Source organism: Anomaloglossus baeobatrachus, chromosome 1, assembly GCF_048569485.1.
Source record: "Anomaloglossus baeobatrachus isolate aAnoBae1 chromosome 1, aAnoBae1.hap1, whole genome shotgun sequence".
Taxonomy (NCBI): Eukaryota; Metazoa; Chordata; class Amphibia; order Anura; family Aromobatidae; genus Anomaloglossus; species Anomaloglossus baeobatrachus.
The window spans coordinates 747,341,745-747,354,495 of record NC_134353.1 but is presented as its reverse complement, the minus strand read 5'-3'; the positions used below and the strand labels follow the sequence as shown (position 1 = coordinate 747,354,495).

General features: G+C 43.1%; 1 protein-coding gene across 8 annotated transcripts in view; it reads right to left on the bottom strand.

Annotated features, from left to right (window-relative positions):
- Positions 1-12,751, bottom strand: part of KDM2B (lysine demethylase 2B) — a 244,672-nt gene that overhangs the window by 96,566 nt on the left and 135,355 nt on the right. For all 8 annotated transcript variants that reach the window (XM_075323468.1, XM_075323476.1, XM_075323495.1 and 5 more), the window contains one exon: positions 9,464-9,550. In XM_075323468.1, the coding sequence (XP_075179583.1) occupies positions 9,464-9,550 (87 nt within the window). The remainder of the gene's footprint in view (positions 1-9,463; positions 9,551-12,751) is intronic.

Genomic DNA, 12,751 nt, shown 5'->3' with positions numbered 1-12,751 from the left:
GTACTAGGCCGCAAAAGCCGGGGAGTAAAGTTGCTGCTGCAGCGTCCATAACACAGGCGCTCTATGCGCCGTCCCCAAGGGGACACAGAGTACCTCAGAGTAGCAGGGCCCTGTCCCTGATGATACCCGGCTCCTGTCCAGCAGATTCCCCCAGGGGCTGTGGAGGGAGCACGGTCCCAGTGCCTGGTGACCGTTAGGATCCCACTTCACCCAGAGCCCCTAAGGGATGGGGAAGGAAAACAGCATGTGGCTCCTGCCTATGTACCCGCAATGGGTACCTCAACCTTAACAGCACCGCCGACCAGAGTGGGGTGAGAAGGGAGCATGCCGGGGGCCCTGTTATGGGCCCTTTTTTCTTCCATCCGATATAGTCAGCAGCTGCTGCTGACTAAATTGTGGAGCTTGCGTGCATGTGTGCCTACTTCGCACAAAGCATAAAAACTGAGGAGCCCGTGATGCACGGGGGGGTGTATAGGCAGAGGGGAGGGGTTTACACTTTTAAGTGTAATACTTTGTGTGGCCTCCGGAGGCAGAAGCTATACACCCAATTGTCTGGGTCTCCCAATGGAGCGACAAAGAAAGAGAAAATTCACCGTACAATTTGTTGTCCAATTTCTCCTGAGTACACAGATACCCCACATGTGGTGGAAAAACTACTGTTTGGGTGCACAGCACAGAAGGTAAGCAGCGCTATTTGACTTTTTGGAAGGCAAAATCTTCTGGAATAGATAGCGGATGCCATGTAGTGTTTGAAGAGCCTCTGATGTGCCTAACAGTGACTGGGATAGTGGTGATCACGTCTGTAAACTGCTGTGGAATTTATAGTGCCATATAAGTGAATAAAATAAATAGGTGTCAGCCCTGAAAACCACCATGTCTAGAGCACGAAACAGTAGTAAGATTAAGGCTATGTGCGCACTTTGCGTTTTTTCATGCGTTTCCGCAACATTTTCAACTGTAGCTTTTTAATGCAAAATTGCATGAGTTTTGATTTTCAAGCAAAGTCTAGTCTATGGGAAATAGGGCTTTCTTGTGCGCACAATGCTGTTAAAAACGCAGCGTTTTTGATGCTGAAAATTTGTCAAAATCTCTGCGTTTAAAGAAGCAACATGTCAATTATTTTTGCCTTTTTGGCAGCGTTTTGCTAACATTAGAGTCAATGAGAAGTTTCAAAACGCATCCTTAATCAAAATAGTGTTTTACCTGCTTTTTTGATGCTGAAAGCATGCTTTGAGAAAATAAAAGCATGCGTTTTTGACATTATATTAAGGGCATGATATGTCCCTTTACACACACACACACACACAGTCCGACAATTAAATTAATGATAATCAATAAATTAACGTAATTTTATACATAAATATTAGAACAGTTATTTTAATAAAATTAGCTATTTTGTGTATGATTTTAATCATGATATTTGTAATAATTTCTTATTTTTTCATAGTGTTTGAATGCTTAAACTTTATTTAGTAGTGCATTTGTATTCAAAACGCATCTGACTTTAACCCCTTCAGCCCCCGGGCACTTTCAGTTTTTGCGTTTTTGTTTTTTGCTCCCTTTCTTCCGGAACTTTTATTTTTCCATCAAGCTTGACATGTAAGGGCTTGTTTTTTGCAGGACGAGTTGTACTTTTAAATGAAACCATAAGTTTTACCATATAGTGTACTGGAAAACGGCAAAAAAATTCCAAGTGCGAAAAAATTGCAAAAAAAGTGTGATCGTACAATAGTTTTTGGGATATTTTATTCACTGTGTTCACTATATGGTAAAACCGATGTGTTATTGTGATGCCTGAGGTCGGTGCGAGTTTGTAGACACCAAACATAGAAAAAAACCAAGGAGAAAATTGTAGAAAAATTTATTTTCTACAATTTTCTCCTTGGTTTTTTTCTAGTCTTGAGGCTGCAATTCACATGCTTGTAATGTTGCATGTTTATTGAACATTTGTCACAGCTCAGTTTTTTTGTGTTTTTTGTCTGTCATCTTGCTTTAATGCAAGTTGGGGGTGCAGCCCTCCTGATACTGAGGCTGAACAATTACCAGCTTCTCACTATTTGCTGTGTATTTAATCTGGGACCCAGCTAACCACTTTACCATCCATATTGAAGTTTTAACATGACACAAGTCAGGTACAGAATATGTTTTTAACTTTAGTAGGTTAGGGACTGTCTCAGATGGGTACACCGTGACGAGGTGAGACAGCTTCTTACCTTTTTGCAAAAATGTATATACTAAGTACCCTGTTTATTAAGCACTTGCAATTCATTTATTTATAGTCAGGGTATTTTTTCTACAATTTTCTCCTTGGTTTTTTTCTAGTCTTGAGGCTGCAATTCACATGCTTGTAATGTTGCATGTTTATTGAACATTTGTCACAGCTCAGTTTTTTTGTGTTTTTAGACACCAAACATGTATAGGTTTACTTGCGTCTAAGGGGTAAAAAAAAAATCACAAGCTTGTCTAAAAAACGTGGCGCACGTTTTGCGCCATTTTCCAAAACCCGTAGCGTTCTCATTTTTCGGGATCTGAGGCTCAGTGATGGCACATTTCTGAACGTGGCGATACCAAATATGTGTATATTTTTTATTTTTTTAACCCTTTAATTTTCAATGGGGGGGAAAGGGGGTGATTTGAACTTTTAGGGGGGTTTTTTACTTTTTTTTTTTAATTTTACTAGTCCCCCTAGGGGGCTATAGCGATCAGCAATCCGATCGCTCTGCACTATCTGCATATCTCAGCTACAGAGCTGAGAACTGCAGATTTGGTGCTTTACTTTCACTGCCGGCTGTATTCCGGCATTGAGAGGAAGTGAGTCATGTTAGCTACAGGCGTCATCACATGACCCTGTGCTACCATGGCAACCACCGAAAGTCACGTGATCATGTCACGTGACTTCCGGTGGGGGGGGGGGGGGGGGAAGTGACTGTCATGGCGGCGCGCAAATACATATCGCTGCCAGATTTTGGCAGAGATATGTAAGGGGTTAATGGCCGCGGGTGGAAGTGATTCCACCCGCGGCTAGCAGGCACACATGTCAGCTGTTGAAAACAGCCGATATGTGTGCGGATCGCCACCGCCTGCTCGCGGCAGGGGGCGGGGCTTAATGGCACACGATCCATGACGTACCCAGTACGTCATGGGTCGTTAAGGGGTTAAGCAATGAAAAAGCATGTAAATCGCGGTAAAAACGACGCCAAAACTCAAGCGTATTTTTAGCGTTTTTGTGGTCAAAACCAAATTTGACAAAGACAATTTCTGCCAGAGGATGAGTTTAGAACTGCAACAAACTCAACGCAAAGTGCGGACATGGCCTTAGGCTATGTGCGCACGTTGCGTACAGTTCACTGCAGAAATTTCTGCAGCGATCTGAAGAGCACATGTGCGCTTTAAATCGCTGCAGAAATGTCCGTAGTGAAGCCGATTCCATGCGCTCTGCCTGCAGCTCCTGCCATAGACAGAGCAGGAGCTGCCGGCAAAGCGCACGGAAGAAGTGACATGTCACTTCTTAGAACGCAGCGCTTCGGGCAGCAGCCGAAGCGCTGCGCTCTAAAACGCCACGTGTGCACGGTCCCTGCACAATCTCCATAGACTGTGCAGGGGACGCAGGACGCATGCAGTTACGCTGCGCTACAAAGCGCAGCGTAACTGCATGTATTTACGCAACGTGCGCACATAGCCTTAGAATGACTGTTTTAGATGGCAGGACATAGTAATAAACTGGCGCGAAATATATATGCCATTTTAGTAAATTTACCTCACAGTATTCATCCAGGGGTATAGTGAATATTAACGCTCACTTTTTTTTGTTTTAAAATCGGCCCATTTTCTTTTTTGCCAATTTTAAAATGTAAAAGATGAAAAATCAATTGGGTTTTTTTTTGCCTAAAATCTGAAGGGAATTTGTCATCTTTAACTTTACGCCTTTTAGAGATCATTTCAGCTCAACTTACTTAACCTCTTTGCGCCATATGACGTACTGGGTACATCATGAAAGTTGGTGCCTTCCCGACCAAGAATGTACCCAGTACATCATTGCAATTGCGGGGATTCAGGCGTTATACAGCCACAATCACCCCCAGGTCTGTGGCTTATGTTGTAGCTGAGACCCGGCTCTCATTGCCAGGCACCTCTCTTGGCAGTTTAAATGCTGCGATCAATAGCAATCGCAGCATTTAGTTGGCAGGGAGAGGATCGCGCTCCATTCTCAAGCAATCGGGTCCCTGTAATGCGATCACAGGGACCCGATTGTTGCCATGGTAATTCTGGGTCGTTACTTTGACGAATCTCGGGTTACCCAGCTACGGAAAGCCTCACACACCATGCCTGATGCGTGGTGTGCTAGGCAAAGTGTCAGTGCTGCAAGTGCAGCACTGACATAATCCACTGCTGTGATCAAGTATTGCAGTGGATTAAATCAGTGATCAGAGCATTAAAAAGTTACGTCCAATAGAGTGACTAATTAAAAAAGTTAAACATGTCGCCATACAGCTCAGTCAGTGGAAAAATAAAAAAAAAAGTTATAGCTCTCAGAATGCAGCAATGCAAAAACTTTTATTTCTATAAAATTGTTTTTGTAGTGTTAAAGCTGCAAAACAAAAAATAACTACATAAATATGATATCACTGTAATCACACTGACCTGAAGAATAAAGCTGCCTTATCACTTTTATGACAAAGTGAATGGCGTAAAAACAAAACAAAAAACATTTCCCGAATTGCTGTTTCTTCACAATTCTGCCTCACAAAAAGCGGAACAGAAAGCAATAAAAAAATAAATTATGTAGCCCAAAATGGTACCAATAAAATCTCTAACTCATCCAGCAAAAAATATGCCCTCACGTATCGACAGAAAAATAAAAAACCCATACCCTTCAAAATCCAGTGATGCAGAAAACCTTTATTTTGTAAAATAAAAAAAAAGCGGTATTTTTAGCGTGTTAGCAAACAAACCTAAAAAACAAACCTATAAACCTGGTATCTCTATAATCGTACTGACCGAAGGAATAAAGCCACCTAATCACTTATACCGCTAGGTGAGCGGCGGGGAAAAAAAAAAAAATACAATTCTTCAATTGCTGTTGATTTGTTTGTTATGCCTCCCAAAGATCTCAGTACACCATGGCTCATATTTATCCTGCACTCTACTCTGAGCGCTTTCACAGGAGATTACGTGAAAATTGCCTGTGATCTGGCGGTGTCCATCTTTTTAGGCATGCATAAGTGTGGTTTTGTTCACCTTTAAAAAAGACAGACACCACTGAAGTCAAACGGAGTCCGGAGTAACTCTGCTGCCTCATTAGTGAATGGATCTGTCGGGGATTTCATCTGAATCACGTATTTCGGAGATAAAGATGGAAACCCCAATGTAAGTGCTTAGCATAGGACACAGGATAAATGTGGACTGATCCAAAATGTTCTCTACCCAAATCGCCACCAAATAGCATTCAACTAAACCCACAAAACTACAAGTCCCCACTGAGGTCTGTCATCTGTTAATCTTCCATGTTACTGGTAGCACAAAGGCTTAGGAAAAAGCCTATGACTCATCCCCTCAAAAAAGAAATCCAGCACAATCTGTGCTCCCAAATCCAAATGCCCCTCCCTTCTGAGCCCCACAATGTGCCTAAAACACAGTTAGCATTCCACTTAATTTACAGGGTGCAGGTTTCAAGAACCACAAGCTGGGCCAACATATGGGCAACTGCAAAGTACTGGGCACTACAAGGACTTATTTGCAATTTTTAATTCTGCAACATTCACTGCGTTTGACACCATGGGTGTTTTCAAGAGACTAAATCAACACTACACCAGTAGTTGAACTCCCAGAGGGGTGCAATTTCCAAACTGTGGTCACTTGAGGGGGTTTCTTTTGTTCTGGCGCTTAGGGGCTCTGCAAATGGAGTCCGCACATTATTCTAGGAAAATCTGTGTTCCAAAAATCAAATGGCACTTCTTCCCTCCAGAGCCCTGCGGTGTGGCCAAACAGTACTGTACAATCACATGTGGAGTATTGCCACATTCATGCCATACTTGAAGGCAAGCATCACCACTGAGGTGAATTATTTGCTGGAGATGTCTCACGCATGTAGCATAAGTAAGCGCTGCAGGGAAGTAACAATCTTGCAGGGACCATGGCATGGCTGTACTTGAGCTGCACATGTGTGACTAGGCGAGTATTGATTTTTTTTGTTTTATCAAATTTCCTGCACTTTGCCAATATATTTTAGAATCCTGGAGAACCAACCCATTAAAAGACCGTCAAAGAACATCCCAGGATCTTTATCATTATGCTGAAATGGGCCATCTGAAAATCTCATAAATTCACTTTTGCAAATTAAGAATTTTTACCAAATCTAGTAATGTAGCTTGAAAGGATTCCTGTAAGTAAATTCAGATGGATACCCGTTTCTTAAGGTTAAGGTAATTGTAAACAAGTTTGTTAAAAACAAAGATTGTATCACAGTAGTAACACAGAAATGCAATCAGCTCACCTGCCTGGTGCATGGCAAAAAGCCGTCTGTAGCAATATAATATAATATTCTTGTTGCTGCTCTTTGCCATTCATGTTTTTAATCTGAACAATAAATATAACTTTTTATGGACTACTACAAGTGCCGACTTCTACGTGGATTTGCGTAGATTGTATCACAGGTTTAGATTAAACATAGGCTTGTTTTGCACTTTGAATGTGTAATTTAACCCCTTAACGACCCATGACGTACTAGATACGTCATGGATCGTGTGCCGGTAAGCCCCGCCCCCTGCCGCCGGCAGGCGGCGGCGATCGGCGCACATATCAGCTGTTATCAACAGCTGATATGTGTGCCTGCTAGCCGCGGGTGGAATCGCTTCCACCCGCGGCCATTAACCCCTTACATTTCGCTGCCAAAGTCTTGGCAGCGATATGTATATGGGCGCCGCCATGACAGTGACTTACCCCGCCCCCACCGGAAGTCACGTGACATGATCACGTGACTTTCGGCGGTTGCCATGGTAGCACAGGGTCATGTCATGACCCCTGTAGCTAACATGAGTCACTTCCTCTCAATGCCGGAATACAGCCGGCATTGAAAGTGAAGCAGCAAATCTGCAGTTCTCAGCTCTGTAGCTGAGATCTGCAGATAGTGCAGAGCGATCGGATTGCTGATCGCAATAGCCCCCTAGGGGGACTAGTAAAATAAAAAAAAAAAAAAAAAGTAAAAAAAAAAGTTTTAAAAAATTAAAAAAAATAAAAAAAACCTAAAAAGTTCAAATCACCCCCCTTTCACCCCATTGAAAATTAAAGGGTTAAAAAAATAAAAAATACACACATATTTGGTATCGCCACGTTCAGAAATGCCCGATCAAAATATAAAATCAATGAATCTGATCAGTAAACGGCGTAGCGGCAAAAAAATTCCAAACGCCAAAATTACGTTTTTTGGTCGCCGCAAATTTTGCGCAAAATGCAATAACAGGCGATCAAAACGTAGCATCTGCGCAAAAATTGTACCGTTAAGAACGTCAGGTCGAGACGCAAAAAATAAGCCATCACTGAGCCTCAGATCCTGAAAAATGAGAACGCTACGGGTTTTGGAAAATGGCGCAAAACGTGCGCCACGTTTTTTGGACAAGCTTGTGAATTTTTTTTAACCCCTTAGATACAAGTAAACCTATACATGTTTGGTGTCTACAAACTCGCACCAACCTGAGGCATCATACCCACACATCAGTTTTACCATATAGTGAACACAGTGAATAAAATATCCCAAAAACTATTGTACAATCCCACTTTTTTTGCAATTTTTCCGCACTTGGAATTTTTTTGCCGTTTTCCAGTACACTATATGGTAAAACTTATGGTTTCATTTAAAAGTACAACTCGTCCCGCAAAAAACAAGCCCTCATATGGCAAGATTGATGGAAAAATAAAAAAGTTACGCCTCTCGGAAGAAGGGGAGCAAAAAACAAAAACGCAAAAACGGAAAGTGCCCGGGGGCAAAAGGGGTTAAAGTAGTTATCACACCTTTTGTCACCTGATACAGAATTAGTTTTAGGACCCCAGTAATGGCAGAGCCAGACAGCGCAGCACGATTTTGTTTCCCAATTGGAGGTAGTGAACTTCGGATATGCTGCCAACGTCCTGTTGCCACACCATCTGTCCGTACCCTTACATTTCTCAAGTAACACATCTCTAATCTCACCTAATCTGACAAGTGTGTGGGTGTCTCTACCACCACAATGCGGTCAGACACCAAGTGGTAGTCTGCAGAACTGGAAATGCGGATGTGATGTTACTCACAATCAAATTATATATTAATAAATATACATATATATTATACACACACACACACACACACACACACACACACACATTATATACAGTACAGACCAAAAATTTGGACACACCTTCTCATCTCTAGAACAACTATTAAGAGGAGACTTTGTGCAGCAGGCCTTCATGGTAAAATAGCTGCTAGGAAACCACTGCTAAGGACAGGCAACAAGCTGAAGAGACATGTTTGGGCTAAAGAGCACAAGGAATGGACATTAGACCAGTGGAAATCTGTGCTTTGGTCTGATGAGTCCAAATTTGAAATCTTTGGATCCAACCACCGTGTCTTTGTAGAAAAGGTGAACGGATGGACTCTACATGCCTGGTTCCCACCATGAAGCATGGAGGAGGAGGTGTGACGGTGTGGGGGTGCTTTGCTGGTGACACTGTTGGGGATTTATTCAAAATTGAAGGCATACTAAACCAGCATGGCTACCACAGCATCTTGCAGTGGCGTGCTATTCCATCCGGTTTGCATTTAGTTGGACCATTATTTATTTTTTAACAGGACAATGACCCTATACACACCTCCAGGCAGTGTAAGGGCTATTTGACTAAGAAGGAGAGTGATGGGGTGCTAAGTTAGATGACCTGGTCTCCACAGTCACCAGACCTGAACCCAATCGAGATGGTTCGGGGTGAGCTGGACCGCAGAGTGAAGGCAAAAGGGCCAACAAGTGCTAAGCATCTCTGGGAACTCCTTTAAGACTGTTGGAAAACCATATCCGGTGACCACCTCTTGAAGCTCATCAAGAGAATGGCAAGAGTGTGCAAAGCAGTAATCAAAGCAAAAGGTGGCTACATTGAAGAACCTAGAATATAAGACCGACATATTTTCAGTTGTTTCACAGTTTAAGTATTTCACTCCACATGTTCTCATTCATAGTTTTGATGTCCTCAACGTGAATCTACAATTTTTAGAGTCATGAAAATAAAGAAAACTCCTTGAATGAGAAGGTGTGTCCAAACACACACACACACATATATACATATATATATGTATGTATATACACATACATATATATTATAATATATATATATTATAATATATATAAAATGTATCTATATCTATATCCCTGGGAACTGAACTTTAAAAAGTGAAGCAATGATGCAAACGATAGGTTTTAGAATTATTGTTAGCTCTTACCTTAACTGGCTTTTTAGGCCAGGATACCACAGGTACCCCAGAAATGGCTAGACTTTGGTCATCATCTGCATGCTCTTTCAGCACCGTCTGCAACAGAAATAACTAATCCTCAGCATCACAATACAGATTATATATTTGCAAGATGCCTAAAAAACTAAATCAGATGTTCACAACAGACAAGGGCGACCACTTTGCCTCTGAACAAGAACAATGAAAAAGAAATTGCAACAGCAAATAATTCTATAAAGCACACTTCCAAATACTGTGTAGTTACACCAGCACACAGTGCCATACCAATGGAAAAAGTGCTCTATATAAAGGAAACCATGATGTGAAATTCAGATTCAGGCTGGGCTCACACATCTTGGCCATCGTGATGTGACCAAATACTACACCAGTATGTAAATCGTTGTAGATGATTAGGACTAGAGAGCCATTTGCAAACTGTAAAGGTATGTGCACACGCTACACTCTGTCAAGTGCAGAAAAAAATGCACCCTTTAGCAGACTGGACAACTGTGAACCCTGCGTTTGACAAAAAAAAAAATGCATCCAAAACGCATGCCTTTTGGATGCATTTTGGATGCATTTTTGACAGTGCAGTCCCACTTGGCTCTGCTACATCCCCATAGAGCATGGCTGGCTGCAAGACAGAGCCACGCAATCAGAATGAACTCGGATGAAATTCATCCGACTTCATTGTCATCGCACGGCTCTGTCTGTGTGTTGTGTCCTGATTAGTGGTCACCGGTGAAGGACTCACCAGTGACCGCAAATCCCGAGTGACTGAAGTGAGCCACGAGATCAGCGGTGCCGTCACTCAGGTTACCCGCGGCCAGCTGGAGTCCTCCACCCGAGACCGCAAATCACCAGAGGGTACCGCTGATCACGCGCCTCACTTCAGTCACTCGGGCGACTTGCTGTCACAGTTGAAGGATCCAGCGGTGGCCGCGGGTAACCTGAGTGACGTCATCGCTGAAACCGCGTCTCACTTCAGTTGCTCCGTGGAGCTGACAGAGTGGTCGTTGTCTGTGGCTGCTCACTGTCAGCTTCCGATGTATCAGAGCTGAATGCGTCGTGGGACCTCGTGTGGATTACGTCAGACCTGGAGGGCTGTTTGGGGATTAATAAAGTGGTGAAAGAGGGTGTGTTTTTGTCTTTTATTCTAAATAAAGGATTTTTTTGGGCGTATGTGTTTATTTTCTTTAACTTACAGGTTAATCATTGGGGGTGTCTCAGACGCCTGCCATGATTAACCTAGGACTTAGTGGCAGCTATGGGCTGCCATTAACTCCTTATTACCCCCATTGCCACCGCACCAGGGCAATTCGGGATGAGCCGAGCAGAGTCCCGGGACTGTCGCATCTAATGGATATGGCAATACCGGGCGGCTGCTGGATGATATATTTTTATTTTTTTTTTTACTTCGTTTTATTAATTCCAAAAACGTGGTACAGAATAAATCACACACAGCATTACTCAAGTACTTTCCAGGAATATCTGTCACTAGCATGAACAAATAGTAACATTAACGGAAAAGGTAATAAGATTTTCATAGCACTATCTGCACCACTGTCGACCTTGTCAACTGCATGCTACAACACTGATCCTGCCAGTACATACTGATATATATAGCATGTAGTCAATTTTAATCAATGTAATCAGTAGTCTCTAAACCTAAAGAAAACGAAAATTAGTAACAATAACTATTCCTATTCTATAACGCCTAGCTATGCCACTGGAATGCGCTTCATTATCCAATACCGAGTATGAATCTATTATTATAACAGTAATCAACCTGAGGCTTCTTCGAGTGTGCCGGGGGAGGAGTTCCACATATCCCAAATTTTCCTGAATTTGTCCGGATGTCCTCTATGAAAGTATACCACCCGCTCATATGGAATTATCGAGTTAACCAGTTTAATCCAGGCTCGCACAGTTGGATTTGAACCCCCCCATCCACCTCAAGGCAATTAATTTCCTGGCCAGGAACAATGTCTCTCTAAGAAGTATTCTTATGTAGTGATCTCCCATCCCGTCCTCCATTACTCCAAATAGGCACAACAGAGGGTTGCATGGAACAGGCATCAACACCATTGAGGACAACTGGGAAGTCACGTCCTGCCAATACGTGTATATGATCGGGCAATTCCACACCATGTGCAGAAAGTTTGCATCTGGTCCATGGCATTGTGGGCATTTCGACGATCGGCGCTGGCCCATAGTAAATAAGCGAGTGAGAGTTAAGTATGCCTGATGTATAAAATAGCATTGTATCAATCTATTGTTGATGGACGGAGATACCATAGTTGGAGACTCCAGTACCTCATCCCACTCCTCTCCCTGTGGAGAGGGAATTAGGAGCCTCCATTTATCCTGTACCGGCAACGGCACCGATTCCACTCCAACCGATAACAGGTGTGTATAGATAGCTGAAATCATACCCCGGGGCCCCTGTGACTTCAGTATGCCTATCATTGGGAACGACGATATCGATGCCCCTGACCCTGTCCTCTGCAGGTGAGATTGAATCGCTGTACGGAGCTGCAGATACCTAAAGAATTGTGAGCGTGCAACATTATAAATCGGTTTGTATCTGCCCAAAAGATTTAAAGACAGCAGTTCCTGAAACATAAAGATTTCCCAACTCGAGGACTGTATGAGCTATCCAAAACTATGCCGACGGGTGGTCCTTATGGGTGGGAAAGTAACCATTGCCCCATAACGGAAGCTCTGCCACTGCCCCCTCAAAGCGCGTTAGTTTTTTGGCTTGTCGCCACACTGATCGTGCCAACCTTAAAATAGGCAACAGCCTCGGGACATTCGCCCTGTCAGACTCCAGAAAGCCCAACAGACAGTCTGCCCCTACCGCACGTGCCAAATGATCCTCTGAGTTAGGCAGCTGACAGTCCAGCATCCATGTACCCAGCATTTTGAGTTGTCCTGCTAAATAGTATAGGAAAAATTCTGGTAAGGCCATCCCTCCCAATGACTTCGATCTCTGTAGGATGGACATCCGGAGTTTAGGCCGAGCCTTCCCCCAAAGAAAAGGATGAGGTGAGTGAGTTAAGTGTGAAGAAGAAGGACCTGGGCACCAGGACCGCACTATGTTGCAGAGCATAGCTACTGGATGATATTTTTAGGCTGGGGGGTTCCCCATTATGTGGGGCTCCCCATCCTGAGAATACCAGCCTTCACCTTGACTGGTGACAAAATTGGGGGTACAGCACGTCGTTTTGTTTTTTTTTTAATTATTTTACTGCACGAAATAGACACAACCACCGTCAG